The following is a 24,099-nucleotide window of genomic DNA, read 5'->3' as shown; positions in this document are numbered from 1 at the left end:
TTTTGTAAGGGTAGATCTGTTCTGATTTCTTCAGTTTGGAAACATCGATAAATTATGGTTTCTATTTCTGCTTCGACCCAGTAAATACTAGAAAACAGTCTTGAAATTTGCATGTGTTGATGTTTTTTAAAAAAATTTTGGTTATTGTATAAAACTGATCTATGGCTCATTTTTGTTTAACTACATTGTGGCAGAAAATAAGACCTGATCTGTATAATTTCAACTTGTTGAAATTTTCTTTCCTTGGCTTAATATATAACCTATTAAAATAAGCATTACACGGGCACTAGAAAAGCAAGTACATAAATATATATTTTATTATTCCCTTATTCAAAGTTTTTGTATCATTATTTCTATTTATTAGACTGTCAAGTTACATAAAATATGTGCTTTAGTAATTACACCTTGTATTTCCAAATGTTTAGCATTATAAATTTTGACCCTCTGTTTTATTATGTTTAAAATAATTGGAATGTCTCCTTGGTGGTTGTGCATTTAATACTAAAAAATGTTTTTACACATAAATAAACATGGCCCTAATAATTCTACCCTCTTTTATTTTAAAGTCTATTTTATTAGGGTAATAGACATTTTATTTGAAATAAATGCATTCACATTTTGGTTAGATCACACAGATTTTTGATTCAATTATATACTCATTAAATATGGAGATTATACCTCTATATTTTCTGTCACAAGCCACATCCTCTTAGGTCTGTCATCTTTTTCTGTGTATTATTTATACTGTTTTTCTCATCATTTTTTTTTCCTTTCTTTTAGGGCTGCACGTGCAGCATATGGAAGTTGCCAGTCTAGGGGTCTAATTGGAGCTACAGCTGCTGGCCTACACCACAGCCATAGCAATGACCCACTGAGTGGGGCTGGGGATCAACTCCAGGTCCATATGGATCCTAGTTGGATGAGCCACAATGGGAACTCCTGTTTTTCTCATTCTTCCCTTTCCCCTTTGTTTAATTAATTACAGTTTCTTTGAACTATCTCCAAAACCTTGGAAAGTACATATTTTGTTTTTATATCTACCAAGATCTTTATTTTCTTTAATTATAAAGAATCACAACCTTTGTCTCCCTCGCAAAGAGGAGAATGTACAATATAAAATGGTAAGTATGCATTGATAGAAAATAAAGTTGTATGTATATACTGATCAAATATCTTTATCAATTACATTTTTATATATAGATTGGAGCTTTACTCCATAATTTCCATAATTATGAAGATTCTTTATAATTATACTTTCCTTTTGTATTTTAAAAAAACTTTATAGTCATGCTTATCAATAATTCAATTTTCCTTGTTTTATTTTTTAAATTTTTATATAGTGATTTTTTTCATTATAGCTGGTTTACAGTGTTCCGTAAATTTTCTACTGTACAGCATGTATATATTCTTTTTGCTCATATTATCATGCTCCATCATAAGTGGCTAGACATAGTTCCCAGGGCTACACAGCAGGATCTCATTGCTTATTCATTCCAATGGCAATAGTCTGCATCTATTAACCTCAAGTTCCCAATCCATCCTGCTCCCTCCCGCTCCCCCTTGGAACCACAAGTCTATTCTCCAAGTCCATGATTTCCTTTTCTGTGGAAAGGTTCATTTGTGCCGTATATTAGATTCTAGATATGTCATATCATATGGTATTTTTTTTCTCTTTCTGACTTACTTCACTCTGTATGAGAGTCTCTAGTTCCATCCATGTTGCTGCATATGGCATTGTTTTGTTCTTTTTTATGGCTGAGTAGTATTCCATTGTGTATATATACCACATCTTCTTAATCCATTCATGCTGTTGATGGACATTTAGGTTGTTTCCATGTCTTGGAATTCAATTTTCTACAATATACACTTGGCTTTTTACTGAGTCTGTATTACAGATTTTAATTCTTTCATTTCTAACTTTTGTCAGGGCCCTTTAAACTCCAGTTTACATCAGAGTCAGCTCTCTTTTCACATGAGCATCTTTGTTTCATAGATTCCATGTTTTGTGTACTTGACTGAAGGCACAAAGCAGATGCATCTTTTAATTTTATTGTATTTTCTTAAGGCATCTCTTTCACATGCATTTGTGGTGTTTGTTTTGTTTTGTATCCTCAAGCAATAGCTGACATTTCCCCTCTTCTACCCCTCCGTTTTTTTTTTTTTTTTTTTTTAATCACTGAATATTTTCTTAGGTCACCATGATGAGGCAGATTTTTCTGTTTGCCTCTGCTTATCAACACTGGTTGTGATTATACTCAGGTCTTAGGTTCATGAACCAAAAAGGGTATATCCTTTTATTCCTTCAAACTGACCGCTGGGGACTTCCAGAATCCCCATCTCAGCTATTAAGTTTAAGGCAGTTTGATATTCACTTTTCTTTTGCAATCCTGGTATCTAGCTATCACTGATTTAGTAAAATTCTGAGGAATTGAGATGGAACATTCCATTGCTTCAGTTTCCACCTTCAGAGTGAACTGTATCACCCTTTTCCTGTGTCCATACCCAATACGCTATGTTAGCTTTTTTCTCCTTAGAGCATTAGCTGAGATTTTTTGTTTGTTTGTTTTTTTGTCTCTTGAGGTTCACACCCATGGCATATGGATGTTCCCAGGCTAGGAGTCTAATCAGAGATACAGCTATCAGCCTATACCAGAGCCACAGTAACATGGAATTTGAGACAAGTCCACAATCTACACCACAGCCCATGGCAACACTGGATTCTTAACCCACTGAGCGAGGTCAGGGATCAAACCTGAAACCGCTTGGTTCCTAGTTGGATTCGTTCCCCCTGTGCCACGATGGGAACTCCCAAGATTGTTGATTTCCTCATAATTTTTAGGGGAGGGAAAGATGGTATATGATGTGCGTGTGTTGGTAAGTATGGTAGAATATTTCCTCTGGATTCCTAAGAAATATGTTTTCCTTACACATGGGAACTGGCATAAGATTCTTAAATTAGGTGTTTAGATTTGATATATATTTGATAGAGAGAAACAAAGTGGCTATTGCTGGAAGCCTTTAAAGATGTCCTTTCTATCTTCCATGTTGTCAGTTTAGTTCTTTAGCTACTAGTCTCTGCTCTAGTCTGAATGTTTGTGTCTCCCCAGAATTCATATTTTGAAATCTTAAACCATAAATGTGGTGGTATTTGGAGATGGAGCCTTTGGAAGGTGAGGAGGTCATGATGGTGGCACCCTCACGAATAGGATTATTGCTCCTATAAAAGAGATCCCACAGAGCTGCCTGTTCCTTCTTGCATGTGAGGACACAATGAAGAAAGGGTGTCCATAATAAGCCAAGACAAAAGCCCTCACCTGCCTTGCTGGTTCCCTGATCTCAGACTTTAAGCTTCCAGAATTGTGAAAATCAGTGTCTGCTGTTTACATGCCACCTAGTCTGTGGTATTCTGTAGTAGCCTGAATGGACCAAAACAGTATCTGATGGTCATTTTTCAACCCAGAGTCTGCTACAATTATAGGTAATTCTTCAAGCAATTTTTGACAGTTATTTTCTAGCCTGACAAGAATTTTGCTTCTTTCTTTGTTTTTCGAAGAAAGCTGCATCTTCATTAAACAAGCCTTGGCTGCCAAGAACCTGACTTAACACTGCCTTCCATCCTAACTCCTCCCCCATCTCACAATGCTACTTAAAAAAATCTTTAGCAATTTCTAGTTTCTAAACATCCCAATCTTTACTGCCACATTGACCCGAGTCTCAGTCTACATCCCAAGCTGAGACTTTTCTTACTGCTGCTCTGGAGGTCGCACCAAACTGACTCTCCCTCATGGCCAGACAACCTGCCCACCCCAGACTTAAGCACTGTTGTTCTGTCTATAATATTATTCCTTCTTTCCTCCTACTCTTTCATCTTTCAAAATCTAAGCTCCAGAGCTAGTTCTGAAAGGAAGCGTTCCCTGAGACTATGCCCCATTTTTCCATGTTACAGGATCAGATCACTGAACCCTGTTCCTCTCCCTCTTCACATTAAGAGCATACATCCTAGCATGACTCTCCGATTACCCTTCACTCCCCAGCAGATCTGCATGCAGGTCCCAAGGTCAGAGGAATTATTCTGGTTTTGCTCACTCCTGTATCTGCCATGTCTGCCAAAACCCGTGGCATATGAAAGGTTCTGCCAAAGTTCAATACTTGAACTTTTTTTTTTAAAAAAGCTCAATATTCTGATTCAAGCTCAATATTCTGATTTATATACTCCATCAGAACCCAATCATACATCTCATTTATCACAACAGTTTCAGTGAAGTCAACTGGAATTGTACACTGATAAGGGATCCTGGCTTGCAATATAGTGAACAAATTTGAAAGGCAGCAAAACTTACAGAGAAGGCATACGGGTGTCTCTACCATATTTAGGTGTTGCTTTCAGAAGCACATCATACCTGCCTCATTTTGTAGTAAGCGGGAACCGCAAATGGCAAAAAAATATATGATACTTAAATCAGCTACTATTTATTTTTAACATCCTATTGAACTTTTCAAAGGAAAACTTGACTTTGCATGAAGTGACAGGAGCTGGGCTTCAAACACCTATAAATCTGAAGTATTGCTGCATTTCCCAGGTGTTCCCCAGTGTAGGCTGGTATGAGGGAACGCAAAAGTGTACAAATTCCAAATTACTTCACAAAGTAGAGATTCTGTGGCTATTTTTGAGATGCTATGTTATCAACTACAACTATCTTTCCAGCTGTGCCTGCCATATGGATTTATGGATTCCTGTGGAGTGTTGTTATAACACAACTCCTTTCCAGGGGTTCATTTTGAGAGTGAGGATTGTGATAATGTGTTAACCTGTGACCAGCTGATGTGAAAAAATCAGGGTGTCTTACTGTTAGAAATGGGAAGAGCTTTCTTGGCTTGGTATAGAATGCGCCCATGGTTTTATTAGTAGCCAAGATCTGCCTAAAACATCACGGAACTTCTCCCCATCGGCCTATGCATTAAATTGTAACATTTCTTTTAGTTCATCTTGGAAGCAGAGTTGGTCTCTCTATATAACAATTATGACTTCATCTGAAATTTTATATTCATCCTATATGCCTCCAGTGCCAAAACTGTTAGCGAATATAGTTAACTCAGATAAGCGTGATTCGTTAAAAAGGTTTTCATCCATACTGTTTGTTTTTCATGAATAAACAGCCATTTAATTAAATCGCTTCTTTTGAAATCAGAAGCTATAATTCCACATTTAGACAAAATGCCATAGTCCATCCCTTTGCCTGTAACAGCGAACATTGCTTGTCCAAATGCATTGTGTTTCTGGTCTTTGATTTGGCCTACTCCAGTTATTTTTTTCCCCCTAAATGTCTAAAATCTAAACTGAATGAATTTTTAAAAAGCAAAGTAGAAAAAAGGCCAACTTCTTATTCATACCATCACATTCACAGGAAGGAGATCCCTGACAGCAGTGAATATTCCACTATTAAGACTTTAATTTTTGATCTCCCAACTGAGTCTATTTCCACATTTCTAGGATGCAGTCAGCATTTCCTCCTTCTATGAACCACACCATCATCCTGCTTAATTCAATGTAACATCATGATGCACTGACCTGACAAAACACTGATTTGTTGCTGAAAATGTGTCCAAAGAGTGGCTCATTTCTTTTTTAGCTGAAAGGACGAGCTTCATATTTCCAGTGGGTATTAAAACAAGAATGCTTCCCATACATCCTGCAGGGATTGGCCACTAGATTATTTATGAGAATCTCAGCCAGGTTCATGTTGTTGAAAGACCAGTGTTGATCATTTGTTCTGCTTGGGCTGGCTCATCCCTGGTAACACTCTAATGGATGAGAAAGGGGTTTTTCAAACCTCCATACTTCTCACATCCCCAACCAGTGCCTGGGTTTCTACACAGTATCACTGTTCACTGCTTTCTGGGACAAGATACATCCAAAAGGGAATTATTGTGCATGCAGTTGAGCTTTGTTGAAAGATCACGGTTTGTAGATAATTTGGCTTTTATGGATCAAATCTCCCTTTCCAAGTGCCATTTCCTTCTGGTGCTAATGTGTTTGACCCTCACTCTAATGGATTAATGGTCCTCCAATTTTAAGGATCAAACTTAAAGATAATCACTTTGATTTTTTTTTTATTTGATGTTTAAGAAGAAAATAGAGACCTCCCCAGCTTGCATTTAAATCTATCCACAAATACTGTTATACAGTGCCTATCACTAAATTAAGTACAGAGTAACTACCAGGAGAGAAGCTGGGTAATTAGGGCCATCATTAACTAACTAAAATCCTCAGTTTCTGCCAAATAAAGAACATGGAAACATTTACATAAAGGCAAAGAAGGAAAAGAGATAAAAAAATTATTAAAATGTATTTCTGCTGTTTTTTAAAAACTAAATGATCCTCTTTAGTCTACTAAATGCAAGGAAATTTAATTAACAGCTAGTTATTAAATAGCTGAGACTATTTCTAAGTGCCATTGCCTGGGACTTGATTTGGATGCGAAAAAGTCTTAAACTTCTCTCTTACTAGAACAAAAAAGATAATTAAGGTAGAAAGCTTACAGCTACCATTCCTTGGGAACTCTTCTTTGAAAACAGATCAGCAGTTCTCTATATGGGTTAATTTAAGAGATGGGTGTGGGCAAGAGTTCCCAGTGTGGCTTACATCCCAACATAGTGTATGTGAGGATGAGGGTTCAATCCCTGACCTCACTCAATGGGTCAAGGATCCAGCCTTGCTGCAAGCTGACACATTGGTTGCGGATGTGGCTCAGATCTGGCATTGCTGCTGCTGTAGTATAAGCTTGCAGCCACAGCTCCAATTCAACCCCTGGCCCAGTAATTTCCATATCATGTAGGTGCAGCCTTAAAAAAAAAAAAAAAAAAAAAAAAAAAACTGGGGGCTGGCGCTCAGTAATATAAGACCTAGAATTATTCTATGATCAGGGAAGGCTTAATATTTCACAAACCCACTTTTTCTACTCATAAGTATAGAGTTGTTGATATGGAGGCACTCAAAAGAATAGTCATGAAACATTAAAGTTATTTTCAAGAGTTCACAGGAAAATTAAAAAGCCAAAAGTATGTCAGTAGTGTCAGAGAATAAGCATAACCAATTGTGGAAAAGGACATCATAAATATTCACCTCAATTTTTCTTGTCATATCTAGAGATGGAGAAGCTCACCTTTCTTCTAGAAATTCTAGGCCTAATTTCCCCTCCTGCTTCCCTTGTTGGTTCTGTGAGCTACATCATCTCATGGCTGAGAGACATGGGGCTTGCCTTTGGAGTGGTAAGGGCAAATAATCCCAGAGTCCTCTCCTCCCAAACATGAAACACTCCACCAGGCCACTTAAGTCAGACAAGTTTATATATGTGGTCTCTGATCAATGTGGCTTTTTTTTCTCAGTGGATTACAAAAAAAAAAAAAAAAAAAAAAAAAAAAGGAGATAAAGTAGATTTACTGCACAGAGGAAAGCACCATCTTCTAAACTGTTTCACATCACTCCCTGCTGATTACATCACTCATGTACTATCACCTCCTCTGACTGACAAAATGACAAGAGGAAAAAAGGGAGGAAATGGATCCCTACGTTTCAGATAAAAGAATCCAGGTTCATATCTTTTGTAGGAACGTGGTAGAATCAAGGGGTATAGAAAAACATTTCCTTAAGAATATTTAACACTGGATTTTTAAAAAAGGCAACCTAGTACTATGATGTTGAACTCAATATTAACCTTTCTTCACTGAATTTCAAAAGATGTCAATTCAAGTGAATATATTATACTTTGGGCTTAGAAATGGTACTTAGAATGCATCTTTTTCCATAGAAATAATATTATAAAAGGTGGTTTACCCAAGTTCGATCTGTAATATTCTTGAAGAATGGAACAACAGTTATTATTTCAATGCTGCCCTAACTAGCATTTTAAATATTATTTGTATTTGATTTTATCCAGCCCTTCATCCAGACATGTTCAATTACCCATGTCCCCACTATAGCCAGAAAAGGAGATTACTATACTTAGAATGGGGTTCTTCTCTAGCTTCTTATGACAATTAAGTGATTGTTACTCTAATGACCGATTAAAAATGTCTAATATCACTTTTTTAAAAAAAATGCCATATAAAATAAGCTGAAGACTATGTTCTTTAGTCTAAAAAAAAAATCCCAGTGATATTTAAAAAAATCTCATCTTCTCTGAGGTCCACCTGATGCTTTACTTCTTCTAAGGAAATGAAGTGGAGCCCACATACTCTACACACTAATGGAAGATGCAAACACAAAGATAAACAGGGTCTGGCCTATGAGAAGACTATTGGTAGAGTTTCCTTCAACTGTCATTTTGAGTCTTTAAAAGCAATTTTAAAATGTTAGAAGCATGGCTAACTCAGCATTTTAAGAAAGCCACAATGCCAGAGCATGATGAGCTTATGTTAATAATAGATGTACATTCCAGATGAATCTCTTGGAAGACATATCTGAAAAATATTTGCCTACTTTAAGATTGGTACATGAATGTCAATCAAGAATCGTATGTCTTCCATAAGCAGTTTCCTGATTTAACTTTAATTTTAACCATATGTAACTGAAAAATCAAACCAAGCCGAGTTTATTAAATCAGGAATATTCAGATGTTTAAATGGTGTAAAATGCTGCCGCATTTATCAAGCCTTTTTATCTTTACAACATACAGGATAAGTTTAAGGGACAAAGATAAATTCCATGTGGCTGGCATGACTTTGTGTGAGGATTTGAGAGTTATGCTGGGAACCAAGAAGACATGGGGAAGGAGAGGAAGCCTGAAATCTTGGTGAGAGAAAGTAGAGAGAATAAGCTCGAAGTGGAGGGATTGCTTCCAGAGGAAGGCAACCAGTTGTCCAGACAACAGAGTGACAAGATCAGAACCGAGCCAAGTAAGATGTCAGTACCCAAGGGGGTCTAAGATGGTGGGTGGGGCCTGGTAGCTGGACCTCCAGGAGGTCACAATATTCAGAATCCAAAGGTTTGAGGTTTGGAGATAGGTTAAAATGGAATCTGGCTGTAACTTTGGTGAAAACACAAAGGCAAGAGCTGAATTGTCTGGATTCAGTGGAGTCGGTTGGTATGTAGAGCTAATACAGACACACCTGAAAACCTAAAGCTATGAAAAATTGGTAAACATAGGGTCCAGATTGGGAGAGGAGTGGGATTAAGTCATGGAGAGGGGAACTAGGCATTCCCTGCCTTATTCATTATACATTCTTGAGTAGAATGTAGATGTCTTGAAGATTATTCTGGGCATAAAGGATGCTCACTTTAGCATCGCGGATTAGTCCTGGCCCAATGACCTGTCAGCATAGTTTGGACTAATTAAGAAACTGGGTGAGCTGGATTCTGAAGGTGACATCTTGATGCTGGAAGCTGAGCATATGAGGAGAGATGAAAAAGAACCGGGCTCAGGAATTACATAATTGGCTCAAGTAAGTTAATAGCAGAGCTAGGATTAGAAGGTGGGTGTCCTAGTTCCATGCTTTTACTTCTGTCCTATAGCAAAGATGAAATAACCAGATGCATTAACCATCCTGTGGGAAGGCGTGACTGACTCTTTTAAAGCTGTAATATTCATGACACGTTTAGATCAAATCAAATTTCTGGGACCTGAAGATGTTCACAAATAGAAAGGTTTTGCTGGGACAAGACCTACTCGATTTTGTAGGGCAGAGACATGAGTTTGCTACCCTGGCTGCATATTAGAATCATCTGGAGTGCTTTTAAAACTATGAATGATGCCAGAGGAACCCTTAACAAAAATTTCATATTTGATTGATCTGGGATGGCACACAAAAAACAAATGCACACAGTCCAATAGCTATTTGTACGGTTGTCTCCTGGCTGTAAAAAAAGAGGTACATTCTAGGCAAAGGTAACTCCTGAACTTGCCTTTGATTAATGTGTGACCTCACTTAATCTCTCTTTGCTTCTATTTCCTTATCTATGAAATGCATGTCCTTACTTCTTATGGGATTATTGTGAGGATGAAAAGGTAACATAATGTAAACTAAAGCATTACAAACACCAAAATGAAATCTCCAGATACTATCTTATAAGGTCTCTCAATCTGGTGCCATGTGAACGGGATCTAACTCTAGCGGGGATATATTCTGTGTAAAAAACATCAAAAGAGACAATTATAGGTAGTTTTTCTAAAACTCATTAATGACAAAAATAATCTCAGTATCAGAATCATGTGGTTTTCTTTTTTTGTATTCTATGAAGGCACATTTTTATTAATAATAATGTTGTAAGAGCTATCTAAATGTAAAATGCTACTTCTTAATATTAATACCTTGGACAAAGCCAGTTTTTTCTTCGTTGTTCCTCTCTCTTAACAACGTCAAAAATATAGGAATCCAAGGTCAAGCCTGAGGTGATTATATTGTATTTTCAACTACTTTATTTATTTATTTATTTGTCTTTTTTTTTTTTTTTTTTTTGCCATTTCTTGGGCTGCTCCTGTGGCATATGGAGGTTCCCAGGCTAGGGGTCTATCGGAGCTGTAGCCACCGCCTATGCCAGAGCCACAGCAACGCAGGATCTGAGCCGCATCTGCACCACAGCTCACGGCAACGCCGGATCCTTAACCCACTGAGCAAGGCCAGGGATGGAACCCACAACCTCATGGCTCCTAATTGGATTCGTTAACCACTGAGCCACGACGGGAACTCCTCAATTACTTTAAATATGAATTTGACGTAAGAAAGGTCCAACCCTTTTGCTTGGGTTTGATGTGGGGATCAAAGCCCTCCACCTCAGCAGGGGGAACTTTTGTAGAAGGTGAGAAAAGTGGGTGGATCTTAAAGCTGGTACTGCCTCAGAGTCAACTAGAACAATAGTTTTGGGGAACTCACCCCAGTTTATGCTATCAGAATATCCAGAGGAAAAGGCTGTGCACCTGTGGCTCGAACATGCTGCCCTGGCGATGCACCAGCTTCTTGTATACCCCTGGCCAGAGGTCAGAGGTATGTGCGGGAACCACAGGTAGAGCTCAGGGCTTCTCAAACTTCAATGCACATGTGAATCACTTGGAAATCTTAATAAAATCCGAATTCCAATACAGTAGCCCCTGTGTGGGGCCCAAGACTCTGCCTTTTTAACAAACTTCCAGGAGAGAGATGCTTCTGGCCCATGAACCACATTTGGAGTAGCAAGGATCTTGGTGACACATAAAAGGAAGGAGGAAACAAAAACCTCCCTTGATGAACAATTCATAGAGATTTCAGTGGTGAGTAAGCTGGCTGGTAGACAAGGAGTAGACAAGGAGGAAGAATCTCAAAGTACCTCGTTTCTATTCCTATTTAATGAGTGCCTGGCTAAAGATCATGAATTCCTGCTGCCAAATGACCTTGGAGCTGATAGAAAGCAAGGTGAAAAATCTGGATCATAAAATCTTCGTTTTAAATATGAAGTATCACAGACATCCAGAGCCCCAACCTTCATAGTGATTTCTTATTTTTTGGTGTTTGGATTAAGATTTAATAGTGCAATCTATGTAATGACATCACATCTGAATTTGTAGAAATTAACCAAGGGATGGGGAAAATACTATACATTGTGATTGGAAGGGTACTGGCAATACCTACTGATAGAAGTGCTTCTCAAAATAGATTAATCGCTGCTCATTTCTATGCTACCCTAAGAAGGTCTGACACTGCACAGCTTTTGAAATAAGACATGAAGCATCCCTAACAATGGATTTCATGCCATTACTCCGTATCCCACTGATATAATAAAAGGCTGACTCATTTCCTTTCCTCTGCATGATCTGTTACAATAGAAACTGGGATACCATATGCTGGGTTTAAAATACTCAGACGTCCAATGGGTTCTTGGTGATTCCGCCAGATTTAAGGTGGTCACAGCCTGGAGATGCAATGAGAGAATCACTGCTATATAGTTTGCATAGGGGGATTTTGAATAAATACCGTGGGATTTCATCAGATAATCACTGACTCCATTGCACCAAACTGATGGACATCTGCGATGCTCTTTTACAACCTTCCAGACCCACCTGGTTGTTTCCTTGCAAATTTCCTTGCCTTGTGCCTTGCCCACAGTATTACTTGAGCTCACTGTTTCTAATAGAACCCATAATGAGAATATTTATTTCCTTGTCTTTCACCATCAAGACTGTCAGGAATGTCAGCACAGCTCAAGGAATGGGATTTCAGAGCTGCTGACTGCTGCCAGCAGAGACAAGCGTATTTCAGTGGCTGTCTACAGAAATTTTTAATATATTTCTCTGTGGGAAGGGGAAGGTATTCAGGTACCTCATTGAGGAGCAGCACAGCAGCAATTCCTGTGTTCTGTCTTTCCGGAAGATATTATACCAGAAGTCATGGGGGACTTTTTTTTTTCTCAATATGCTACCAGATTAATTTTCAGATTTGCTGCCATGTTGTGAAAACTTAAGGTAGACAGCAGGAAAAATTAGCAAAATCCTCCACTCTTATTTTGGTCAGATTTCATAATAACAAGTGACTTCTTAGTGTGAGTGAACATCCTTTTAATGTAAATATATGTCCAGTAATTGGTTTCCTCATAGCAAGGACAGGACTTCAATAATGCAAACATACTTGATAACTATGTTCAGTCTTTACTCAGTTATTATTATGAAAGGATAGGGCTAAAAGGGGTCTGAGAGATTGCTTTTGATCATTTCATTTAGAGATAAGTGTTGCATGGAGCATTTGAACATAGTAGCCTAATATCAAATGATTGGAAACAGAGCAAAGACCAGAACTCATGTCCTGTACTCCAAATGTAATGGATCTGATACTAACTTGAAAGAAAAATGAAGTCCTAAAGAAAAAGCCAATTTTCTACAACAGAAACTCCTGAAATCTAACCTGGATTCTCTTCAAATAGCCAGAGTCCTAACAATTCCATATTCTCCCTCCAGTCTTGGCAGGTTGCGGGGGGAGGTGCCTCGACTACCTGCTTTTCTATTCATCCTGCTTAAAATGCAAGCCTTTTTTTTTTTTTTTTTTTTTTTTTTTTTTTTGCTTATTTTTATTTCCTGCTAAAAATGTTAGCTGAGACATTAGGTGAGAAGGAAAAGTTAAAACTTTTGAAGACAGGACAAAAATAAAACAATGCTTTCAAATTATCAGTGTAAAGTATTTTCTTTCTTAAGTACATGTAAAGCCAGAGAAAATTAAGGTTATAACAAGGAAAATAGATATCAAATTAAACTTTAGCCAGCAATACCACAAATGGAGCTTACCCATCTTGTTAGTACAAACTGTAGTGGAATCCTAAAAAAATGCCACTAGCTATTAAACCTCCACACCACTGAACTCTCTATGTGTAGTCAGATTTGCCTTTCAGTCGTTAGTCCCTTTAGCAGACACACTGCAAGTTACCTACACAGAGTCTGTCCATAGTCTCCTTTATTACCAAAATTTTGATTTTTTAGGGCTATCATGTATCTGCATAAGACACTTGATTTTTCAGTTTTTTTTTTGCCACTGGGGTGACAATTAAAGGCACTTAAAATCCTCAGATAAAGCAAATGTCCATAACACAAAAGCAACTTGCAATGAAAAGACTTCTGACATCTGTCCTGGCCTCTTCCGATTTCGACCTTTCTGCACTGCACACCTGGCACCTTAGCCATTCCCTGCATTAAGGACTTCAGAGAAGGACCAGAGAAAGAGCATTAGTCCTGGAAGATACCCCCAAGAAGTGGTGCCAGCTTTACGTGACATATCTTCGGAAGTCTTATGTCTGAGAACAACCCAAACCAAGTCTGTCAATGGGTTTTCAGGGCCTTGCAACCAAATGCATTCCTAACTAATTTAGCCACTACGAGCCGCCCTCACAAGGTCATCTTGGATTCTGCGGCCAAGGGACTTTGGTTCTGGGTCTGATCTTCTTACAGATCAATGAGATGAAAGGAAGCACGGCCATCTTTAAATATAATGAAGTTGGAAGAAGTGCTAGTGGTCTTACCGACACGGCTTTAGCAAGCAATGGGATTCTGAATTTGACCGACTCAGGTGTCCTTCCCCTTGTGCCACATAGACAGTGGAGGGATGGAACATTTGCACAATCTGATATTTTCCTATCCTAATTATGGGAGGCATTGACAATGATGTTTCCTCGACACGGAGGGACTTTGGGATTCTCTACAAATGACACTGTCCCCCTGGCTAGTGCCAAGAGGGAGAATAATCAGCAAGAAAAATAGCAGCCAGTGAAGTGCGCACATTTCAGTGCATTGATAGTTACCTCCAGAATGCGCCGGTGGGCCACACAGCAGTACCATCCCCTGACCTTGGCGTACAGACACAGTGCTTCTCGTTCTTGTTTTAAAGTTTTCCAGATCTGTTGGGAGAAATAGAGAAAAAGGTTTAAAATTTAAAGTCCTAAGACATTATGGGAGAGCACCCATATTTCAAAAGCTACCTCTGTAGCACCCAAACCAGGGGAATTCAACTTAAGCCTCTTTTTATGTGATATTGTTCTATCCTCCTTGATTTTATATCTATACCGTAGGGTAGCCCTTTGCCACATGTGCCGACTTAGATTAAAAGCAGGTAAAGTCAGATGAAATGTATCATTCATTTACTCAGTCATACTAGCTGCATTTTTATGTGTGCAAAAGTCACACATAGCTACTGGTTTCCATGTTGGACAGCAGAGAGAGAGATAGAGAAAACATTTATATTACTGCAGAAAGTTTTATGGAGAGACTGAGGTTTAATGATGTTAAGTGACCTCTCCAACTTCTCTTTGTAGTTAAATATCATTATCAGAATGTAAATTCATATATTCTAATGGTCAATTCTGTTCATTCCACAAATCATTATCTACAATTATGTTTGTCATACTATATGTATCTAGACTATGACTCTCTCTACACACACACAATACACACATCACATGCAATGTACAAATAGACGTATACATACACACATATAGTTATTTTAAAGTTCTTGTGTATTTGTAAGTATTTTTAAGTTACTCCCCAAGTTAACTTCTATTTGGAAGAAAGCTCCCCTTCCTCAAGGAGGTCAAATCTGATTAGAGAGATAAGACATTACAAACCCCGAAATTACCAGTGGAATCAGTAAACATGTGGTTTTCAATAAAAATAAGTGAATGTAAGACATATGTCTAATAAAGTGACAGACATATTAGTTTCAAAAAATGTTTTTTCTTTCATCATTCCAGATGTAAATCCTATCAAAAAGGAGTGTTTTAATTGTCATTGTGTTTTTAATTATCTAAAACATCGGATGTAATAACTGCTGACTGGATTTGAGGATTATTCTAAGCCAAATGTGTCCTGTAGGGGTGCAAGCCCTGTACCTGTGCACACCAATGTTTAGTAACATTTATTGACTATTTCCTCCATGCTGACATTTTCTAATTATTTTATGATGACTATCTCAAGTGATCTGAACAACAATTATATGAGTTAAGCACCACTGAGGTCTCCATTTTACAGACTAGAGAAGAGAGGTATACAGAATGTGTTAAAAGGTACAACATCAGTGAATGATGGAGCTAGGAAATGAACCTGGACAGCCCGCCTCCAGTTACAAAATGAAATGTTTCCAAACCCGGGCTTGGTTTTAGGGAGCATGCATAACGTTAAAAAAAATTTATACACATACATTGTCTTGATTACCAGTGTCTTCTGGAATTACACAAAGTTTAAGCTCCTACAGTATTTTTTTATTAACTATTTATAAAAATATGGTTTCCAGTTTAGGATAAAAACATTGTGAGAACATAGCTTCTGCCCTGTAGGGACCCAAGGGCTGAGTGGGCAGGACTGACAGATAATATCTAGTCATGGGAACCCAAAGACTGTCAAAGATGAGGTGTAAAGAGGGGTATCTGGAGGACACGCACATCCTCTGGACAAAACAAGCAAGACCATGATTTAAATTACATTTCTGATGTAATAAACTTTTATGCAATGAGCACTAGGTGAGGTTAGGGCATTTTTTTTTTTTTTTTTTTACCTCTCTCTCTCTCTTTTTTGTGGGGGCTATACCTGTGGCATGTGGAAGTTCTGGGGCTGGGGATCAAACCTTTGCAACAGCAGCAACCTAAGCCACTGCAGTGACACCACCAGATCCTTACCCACTGAGCCACAAGGGTACTCCAATTTTTCCTTCTCTTTAAGGAAATGGTTTAAGAAACCTTCAAAGACCAGAGAGTTTAAAAACTTCATTATGGCATTAATACTATAAACTACTATTCCTAAAAGTAACATTGAATCGCTCTGAATTGTCACTTCTGCATACAGGTTCTTAGAATAAGCCATCTAAGCTTCTGCACAGACATCTTATTCAATTTCCAGAGTTGCAGGAAAAATTCAGAGCTGATGGATAATAGAGATCTAGTCTTATCCCGGCAAAATCCACCATGGTTCTGATTAGAGGAAGTACCTTAAGAAATGGAAAAGAACATGCAAATTGCATGCCATGATTTTTTTAAGTGTCCTTATTGAGCTTACAAGAACTATATTGCTGTTTCTTCCTTTCTTCCTTTTTAGTTTATGAATCTATATGGTTCCACAGGATTTGGGCAGTTAGAAAAATGACATTAATCTGGTATTTGAGGAAATATTTAGATAAGATTCTTAGTAGTTAACTGAAATAAATTCCAGATGGTAAACGCTACCTAGAGAGTGAATGGAAAGATAGCATTTGGGCAGATCTGGGTTTGAAAAATCATCTCATGCCAAGTTGTGTTGTTGACCTTGGACAAGGCTTTATTTTCTCATGAATAACATGAGAATAAGTGGGGTTTATTTTAAAATAAGAATGATAGGAAAAGATTAATTGAGGTAATATTTGAAAAACACAAAGTCCTTAATACTACAACTTTGGTGCTTAATATATATTTGTTCTGTCCACTGAGGAATGCTGTGATCCAGCGACAAATCATACTCCAATTTTTCCATTTAAGAATGGGTTTTGAATAGAAAATGCACTATAGAGAGAGGGCTAAAGAGGGTAGTCAAATTCCACTATATTTATGCACAAGTTTAAGAAAAGATTGCATGTCTATTATTGTTTTTTTCAGATATAACTATCCATTCAAATCCTAATTGCTAGCAACAGGATAATTTTCTGAATTAAAGAACTATGCATGTGAATGGGTATTTTTTTGAAACATGGACACTCATTGCCAGGACCTTCCCAGAAATAGTTCCAGAGATATTATTGTATTTAGGGTCATTTTAACTCCAAAGCCTTGGTACTAGGTAATGATCAGTAGTAACAGACATTCAAAGTTAGTTAGAATACATTATAGTTAATGTTCTGTCACTATGGCTGTAGCACCAGCATCAATAATTGCATCTACCCACCAAATGTATTGAGGCCATACCACATGCTAAGAAATTTTCATATAGTCTCATTTAAGTCCACGATAGTTTTAATTTGCAATTTGCAGGCAATGTAACTGAAGCTCAGAGACGTTCAGAACTTTCTTTACACACCTAGAAAGTGGCTGGAAGAACATAAAGTCATCTGCCTCTCTCCAAAGTCACGGCTCTCAAGCCCCAGAATCTGTCACTTCCCCGCTGACTTAGTAAAAGCCAGTGAAAGTAAGCATTCAAACTAGGTACTTGACATATTAGAGACAAAAAAAAAAAAAGTTTTGTTTGAATGAATTTTATGATCTCCAGTGCTTCAGTGAATATGTAAGAAACCCACATTTCAACTCAAATGTGATGAGTCAGTAATTTGATTCCAAATCTTCTATTCTTTTGCTTTTCTTTGTGGATGAGCACTTGATGAGGGGGTTTAATGAGGAGATTTTAGACATCAAGGGCAAAGGATGTAGCTGAATGAGGAGAAAACAATCAGAAACAGTTCTACTAAAAAGTAGGATCGTTGCATTTTTAGGAAGGGAGTTGAACAATGAAACTTGAGTAGTATTCCCTTTAGCTCTGTGTAGCTAGTTACTAAAGATATGGCCTAATAAATGATATATAAATACAACAAGTAATTCATATCCAAGTACTGTGGTTTTTTTAAAAACGTTTTTTTTCCAGCTTTGTGTATCATTCATTGACAAGTGACTAGGGGACTTTATTTTATTTTATTTTTTCAAACAAATGAGTTTTTAAAAAAATACATTTTGGGGTTGATTTCATCCATCAGCATTTTGCATAAATTTTTCCAGAAATCATGTACTAAAAAACACGGTTTTGTGACAGGTATGTTTTCATGTCATATTTTTCTGTGAAAATAATCAACCTCTATTCTCCTATAGAATATCATATTAGCACTTTATTTTTATATGAACATTTTTAAACATTCTATAATAGTTGGAATGTGTAGCTCATTGAGAGCAGAGAGGAAGTGTTTTAGCAGCTAAATTCCTTGAGGAGTAAAAGTGAACAAAGGTCTTAAAGCTGTAACATGTGATAAATAATAAAAAACCTTAATATATGAAAACATTTGGAATTCAGGCTGCAGAGTAAATCAGAAAGTGCAGGGAGAAAAATGTCCATGTATTTCCTATCTGGAAAATTACTAAACGTTTAGAGCTGAGGAAGAGCTAAGTTTACAAAAAATACCTGTATGTTATCTAAAGAAAACAAAAATGAGAATCCAAGACACCTACCTACCTTCCTTCCTTCCTTCTTTCTCCTTCTCTCTTTCTTTTTTTCTTTCTTTTCTTCCTTTCTTTCTCTCTTTTTTCCTTTCTCTCTCTCCCTCCCTCTTTCTCTCCTTCCCTCATAGAGCCACACCTGTGGCTCATGAAAATTTCAGGGCTATGGGTCAAACTGGAGCTGCTGCTGAGGGCTATGCCACAGCCACAACAAACCATATCCAGGCCACATTTTCAGCCTATGCCACAGCTTGCTGCAATGCCAGAACTTTTACCCACTGAGTGACGTCAGGGATTGAACCTGCATCCTCACAGAGACAATGTCATGTCCTTAACCTGCTAAGCCAGTACAGGAACTCCACCAAGATATTTTTTGAGAAGTAATAACAGTAAATAAGAAAGAATAACTTTTTTAGACCATCATTAAGGGACTGTCCATCACACACATGAACAGGAAGAGTTCAAGCCATTCACAGGGTGAGACCACCCAGAAAAGAACATAAGAAGCTCAGTTTTTAAATGACCAGGAAAAATTATTGAGATAACACATATCATGTTTTTTCAATAACCCACAAAGGAAAAAGAAAGAGGAAAAATGATACAGTGAAAAATGCAAGTAATGCACATATTTTTAGTAATACTATAAGTGAAAAAAATACCAATGCACTTTTTTCATGACTTAAGTAGAACTAGATTCTATTAATCTCATAGGGTGACCTCAGAATAAGAAATTGTCAGTACCAGTTGCCTTTGTTAACTGCTTCCTTCAATTTTGAAAGAAGCAATCAATAAAAAAAAAATCAATATAAGCTTGGAAAAACGGTCAAGCGATACATCTGTTATGAATATAATCTCCATAGTTATGGCTGTACCATTTATTTGAAAAGAGGTATTTCTGGAGCATAACTTTAAAACTCAATTATCATGCAGCATATTTAAAATTACATCTTGACTTTGCTCTTGAGCTTGTGCAGGTGTAGATGCATATTTGCATGGTTCTTGGATTCTAGAGACTCATACTGAAAATAAGTCTAACTTGACAAAACCTTATGAGTTGTAAAGCCACATTTTTGACATTCTTTCCACACAGGAAGAAGGAAGAAACTATTAGTGAGACTGGCATGGTTGACTGGGTTTTCCTGTGAGAGAGGATATAGCACGAGGAAGAATTGTATAATGGTTCAACACACTGGCTCTGGAGTCAGAAGGCGTTCTCACTCATTCTCTAGCTGTACCATGTGGGTGAGTGACTTATTTCCATGAACTTCAGTATTTTATTCATCTCTAATATCAGGACAATAATTCCTCACTCACAGGGCTCTTTGAAGATTAAGATTATGAACATAACACAATGACTGGCCCAAAGTGAGTAGTCTATAAATGTTAGTTCTATCATTGTCATTTCTGAGCATCACAGGAAATCTACAGAAAGTGACTCTCTGGGAAAAAGCTAGTGATTCCAACTCTCTATCAGATAAAGTGACACTAGAGTAAATCAGGTCAATCCCACTGTGGCAAAATATGCTGATAAGACTTTCAAAAAATATTCTTTTGCTGGTCTTAATTGTGTTTTCAAGTCTAGACTGATGCTGAAGTGAACCAGATACCTTATCCTTTGCAGTGCATGGAATATACTTTTTTGTGTGACTTACAATTAAGATATACTCACATATACTGAATTCAGATAATTTTCCTTAAGAACTTCCCAGGATGATATGTCTGCAAGGGCTTGTGTTACTTTTTCATGTTAAAGTGGGAAACATCACTTTCATAAACCAGTAGATACAGATGTTGTGTATCTTTCATTAAGGATACAAAACATGTTATTTATTTATTTATTTATTTATTTATTTATTTATCTTTTTATCTTCTTAGGGCCATACACACAGCATATTGAGGTTCCCAGACCAGGGGTCAAATCAGAGCTGAAGCTGCTGGCCTTCGCCACAGCAATGGGGGATTTGAGTTGCATCTGCAACCTATACCACAGCTCATGGTCAGGCCAGATCCTTAACCCACTGAGAAAGGCCAGGGATTGAACCAGCATCATCATGGATGCTAGTCGGGTTTGGTAACTGCTGAGCCATGATGGGAACTCCTTACTTTATTTTTTGCCATGCCTTGCGGCATGTAGAAGTTCTCAGACCAGAGGTCAAACCTGAGCCACGGCAGTGATCTGAGCTACAGCAGTGATGATGCCAGATCCTTAACTGATAGCCCACCAGAGAACTCCCAAAATATGCTATTTTAAAATAGTAATAAAAGATGAACATTATATTATTTACAGATTTTATACATTTACTCATTAAGCTTAAAGGTGTAGAAGTTTACACTAATGAAGAATGACTATAAATGCAAATGTGAATACAAAATTTAATAAACAGGTATTTCAGTACCTTACTTTTCCTTACATTATTAATTTCCCTGTTTGTTTAGTCAATCTCCAGCAAATACTTTTTGAGTTCCTTTTTTTGGTCCAAGTATTGGTATCAGCCATTTTACCTCTCCAACAACTAAGTAGAACAAAACAAAAACCTATAGATACGCTAAATATTTGATATTAATGCCCCAATTTGTTGGTAGTTAAAAGTAGGGGACTAAAATATAATTCTAGAAAATGGTTTGACATTGAAAAGTGAATCTCTTTCCTGGAGATCTTTGTAGAGGTAACAAAGGAACTTATTAATATTCTTAAGTTAACGTACACTCAATTTACAAACGATTCATTCACAGAAATGGCCTGTGACCTTGTTCTTTCAGAGACTAATGCTACTGCTACGGACATCACCTTGAAAATCCTTATAGAACTTATTTTTAAGTAATAAAGGAAGAACTCTGAGGAGTTCTCCCAGGTGCTGATTCCGACCCTCACTATGTTGTCCCTCTGAATATCTGAATTTTTTTTCTCTCTCTTTAGTCACGTCAGAGGAAAGTCTATAATTTAGGGATTACTTTGGAATCATAGAAATGCAACTTTAAAACCATAAATGGCTGCAAATGCATTACCTTGCTATTAGTCACTTACAGTGAAGGATAAATTAATTCAATATGATTGTTTCCTCTCAAATAAATAAAAAAGTATGGATTATTTTATATTATTTTGTAGAAGAATTGAAAAGGAAAAGGAAAACAATAGGATGAGAAGGATGAGAAAAGGCATGTAGAGATTGCCAAGAACAAATTTGTCTGGGTTCAGACACTCCGTATTTTGCAAAAGGGGTTACATTCCTCTTTCTCTTTTTGTAAGACATTACCACATCACTTTTTCTTTTCTTTTTGTTTTGCCTGCACCAGCAGCACATGGAAGTTCCTGGGCCAGGGATAGGTCACAGCTGTGGCAACGACAGATCCTTAACCTACAGCACCACAGCAGGGACTCCTACTTTTTCTTTTCTGTAAAAAAAAACCTAGACAAGAACTTAAAATAGCATAATCAGTGTGCATGTTAGGGAGGATTTGGGGGGCTGCTTTGGCAATGTAATCACTTTTATAAATATTAGCTCTGGGAAAAATATAAAGCCTGTTTCAAGTAGCTTACATAAAGAACACAATTTCTCACTTTTCATGTATTCATTTATTAGATCCTCACAACAACTCTGAGGTAAGTAGTATTACTAATTCTATTTTATATACAGAAAAAAATCAATATCCAAGATCACAGTCCTCCTATAAGGAAGAGTGTGGATTAGACTCCAGATCTTTGATCCAGAAGTTCATATATTACGTCTCTGTTCTATACTGAATTAAATAACAGAAATGAAATGATACTTGTTGATTATCTGATTTGTTATTTCAGACTCATACTTTTTTACCCTTCTAGTATTATTTTTTGACTTTACAAGAAAATAAAGTTTGCATTGATGCCCTTTTCTCTGTAAGTGTATGACTTTGCTGATAGCTATTTTTATCTCTTATTTTAGTCTTTTTCTCTCTTCTCATTTTTTTGACATGCTCTATTTTATCTAGACCTTCATGCTATTTAAGAAGCCAGGGAACAACTCAATTTAAAATGTTTGAGTTTCCCTGTGTGTTCCATAAAAGTGCACACCTATCTAACTCATGAGGTTACTGGGATGAGTACAATATGGCATCGTAAATACTGTTGTTCTCCTTTGGAGACAGGTGCCCTAAAACACAAGCTATTATTACCAGCATTTTTCTCTACAGGAGCTCATCTCTTTTCGCATATCATCCTGACTCAGGAGTGTTAATGGTTAGGCAGCTGCATTCTCTATCTTTGGTTTCATACTTACACAACGCAAAGAGAAACAAATGTTTCAGAAATCATTTGGCCTAGCAAATTTTAGAGCAAAATACTACACTTCACTGTGCTCTACAACGGCCCATAGGGATCTGGTCTCTGCCCAGATCCCCAGTCTCAGTCCCCGCTATGCTGCCCCTTACTTATTTATAGTCTAACATCTATATTTCCCTTTCTGTCTTTCAAACACCTTGAGGTTAGCCTTGTTTCAGGGCCTTTGAACTCAACTTGGTGTTCGCTTTGTTTGGAATGCTCTTTACTCCTCTTTTGGCTTAGCATGCTCATTCATCGGGACCCAACTCAAATGTCACCTCCTCAGAGCAGCAACCTCTGAGTGTAGCACCTCCTTGCTACAGTTACCCTCCATCATACTACCTCTTTATGACGTTTTCCTTAGGGCTCAACACCAGCTTCTGCAATTCCTTTGTTCACTGATACGCTACTTGGTTTGTGGTCCCTCCTAATCTTCCAAATGAAGGCTCAAGAGAGGCAAGAATCTTTTCAATCTTAATCAGGCTACATTTGTGACAGTGCCAAAAACTTGTCTGATATATATTGGGTGCTTAATTAGTATTCATTGAGCATTGCTCTCCCTCCTGTGTGACTTGATGTGGTGGTCAGAGAGACTTCTTAGAGTAGGGTGAACTTTCTTGCATTTGTCCCCATGACACACTGTCTTCAGCATCTTGGCTACAAAGGACATTTGTGTGCTCAATGGCTAGGGACCCTCTAAAACATAACTTGAAGAAAAGATCTCTAATCCAGGGCACTAAGCCACCTATCCTGCCCTAAAATGAAAAGCTTAGAGATACACTAAGATTAGGATGCCATCAGCATATGAAACAAATTCATTGCTTGGCAAGAGAAACACCCTCTCACCCACTGACACCTGCCCCAGGGTACACTTGAGATGACAGAAAACATGAAACAACATCATGCAAATTGCATGGGCCTGTTGCTATTTGTGATCAGGGCTGTTAACAGCTAGTCAGGCATATATATATATCATACAATTATATGTTCTTCACCTAGTGTGAGAATTCTATAACTTGACAGACTTATGCTCATTGCAACTTTGACAGAAAGAAACATGATTCTTCATTGTGAACTTTTTACTTCAGAAGCTTTTTCTTTCCCCTCTGAAAATTAAAATTAGCAAGGTGTAATTCACTACCAGTTTTCTTAAGAAACGGGCAACCTTAGAGGGCAAATCAGGTATATTCAGGTAATAGGA

The 24,099-nt window shown here is 37.4% G+C and overlaps 1 protein-coding gene across 1 annotated transcript in view; it reads right to left on the bottom strand.

The window, feature by feature from the left end:
- Window positions 1-24,099, bottom strand: part of CNTN4 (contactin 4) — a 999,482-nt gene that overhangs the window by 230,000 nt on the left and 745,383 nt on the right. The window contains 1 exon segment of the mRNA XM_021070955.1: window positions 14,252-14,347. Coding sequence (XP_020926614.1) covers window positions 14,252-14,347 — 96 coding nt within the window.

Source organism: Sus scrofa, chromosome 13 (assembly GCF_000003025.6).
Source record: "Sus scrofa isolate TJ Tabasco breed Duroc chromosome 13, Sscrofa11.1, whole genome shotgun sequence".
Lineage (NCBI taxonomy): Eukaryota > Metazoa > Chordata > Mammalia > Artiodactyla > Suidae > Sus > Sus scrofa.
Note: the sequence above shows the minus strand (reverse complement) of the source record. Positions and strands in the feature narration are given on the sequence as shown.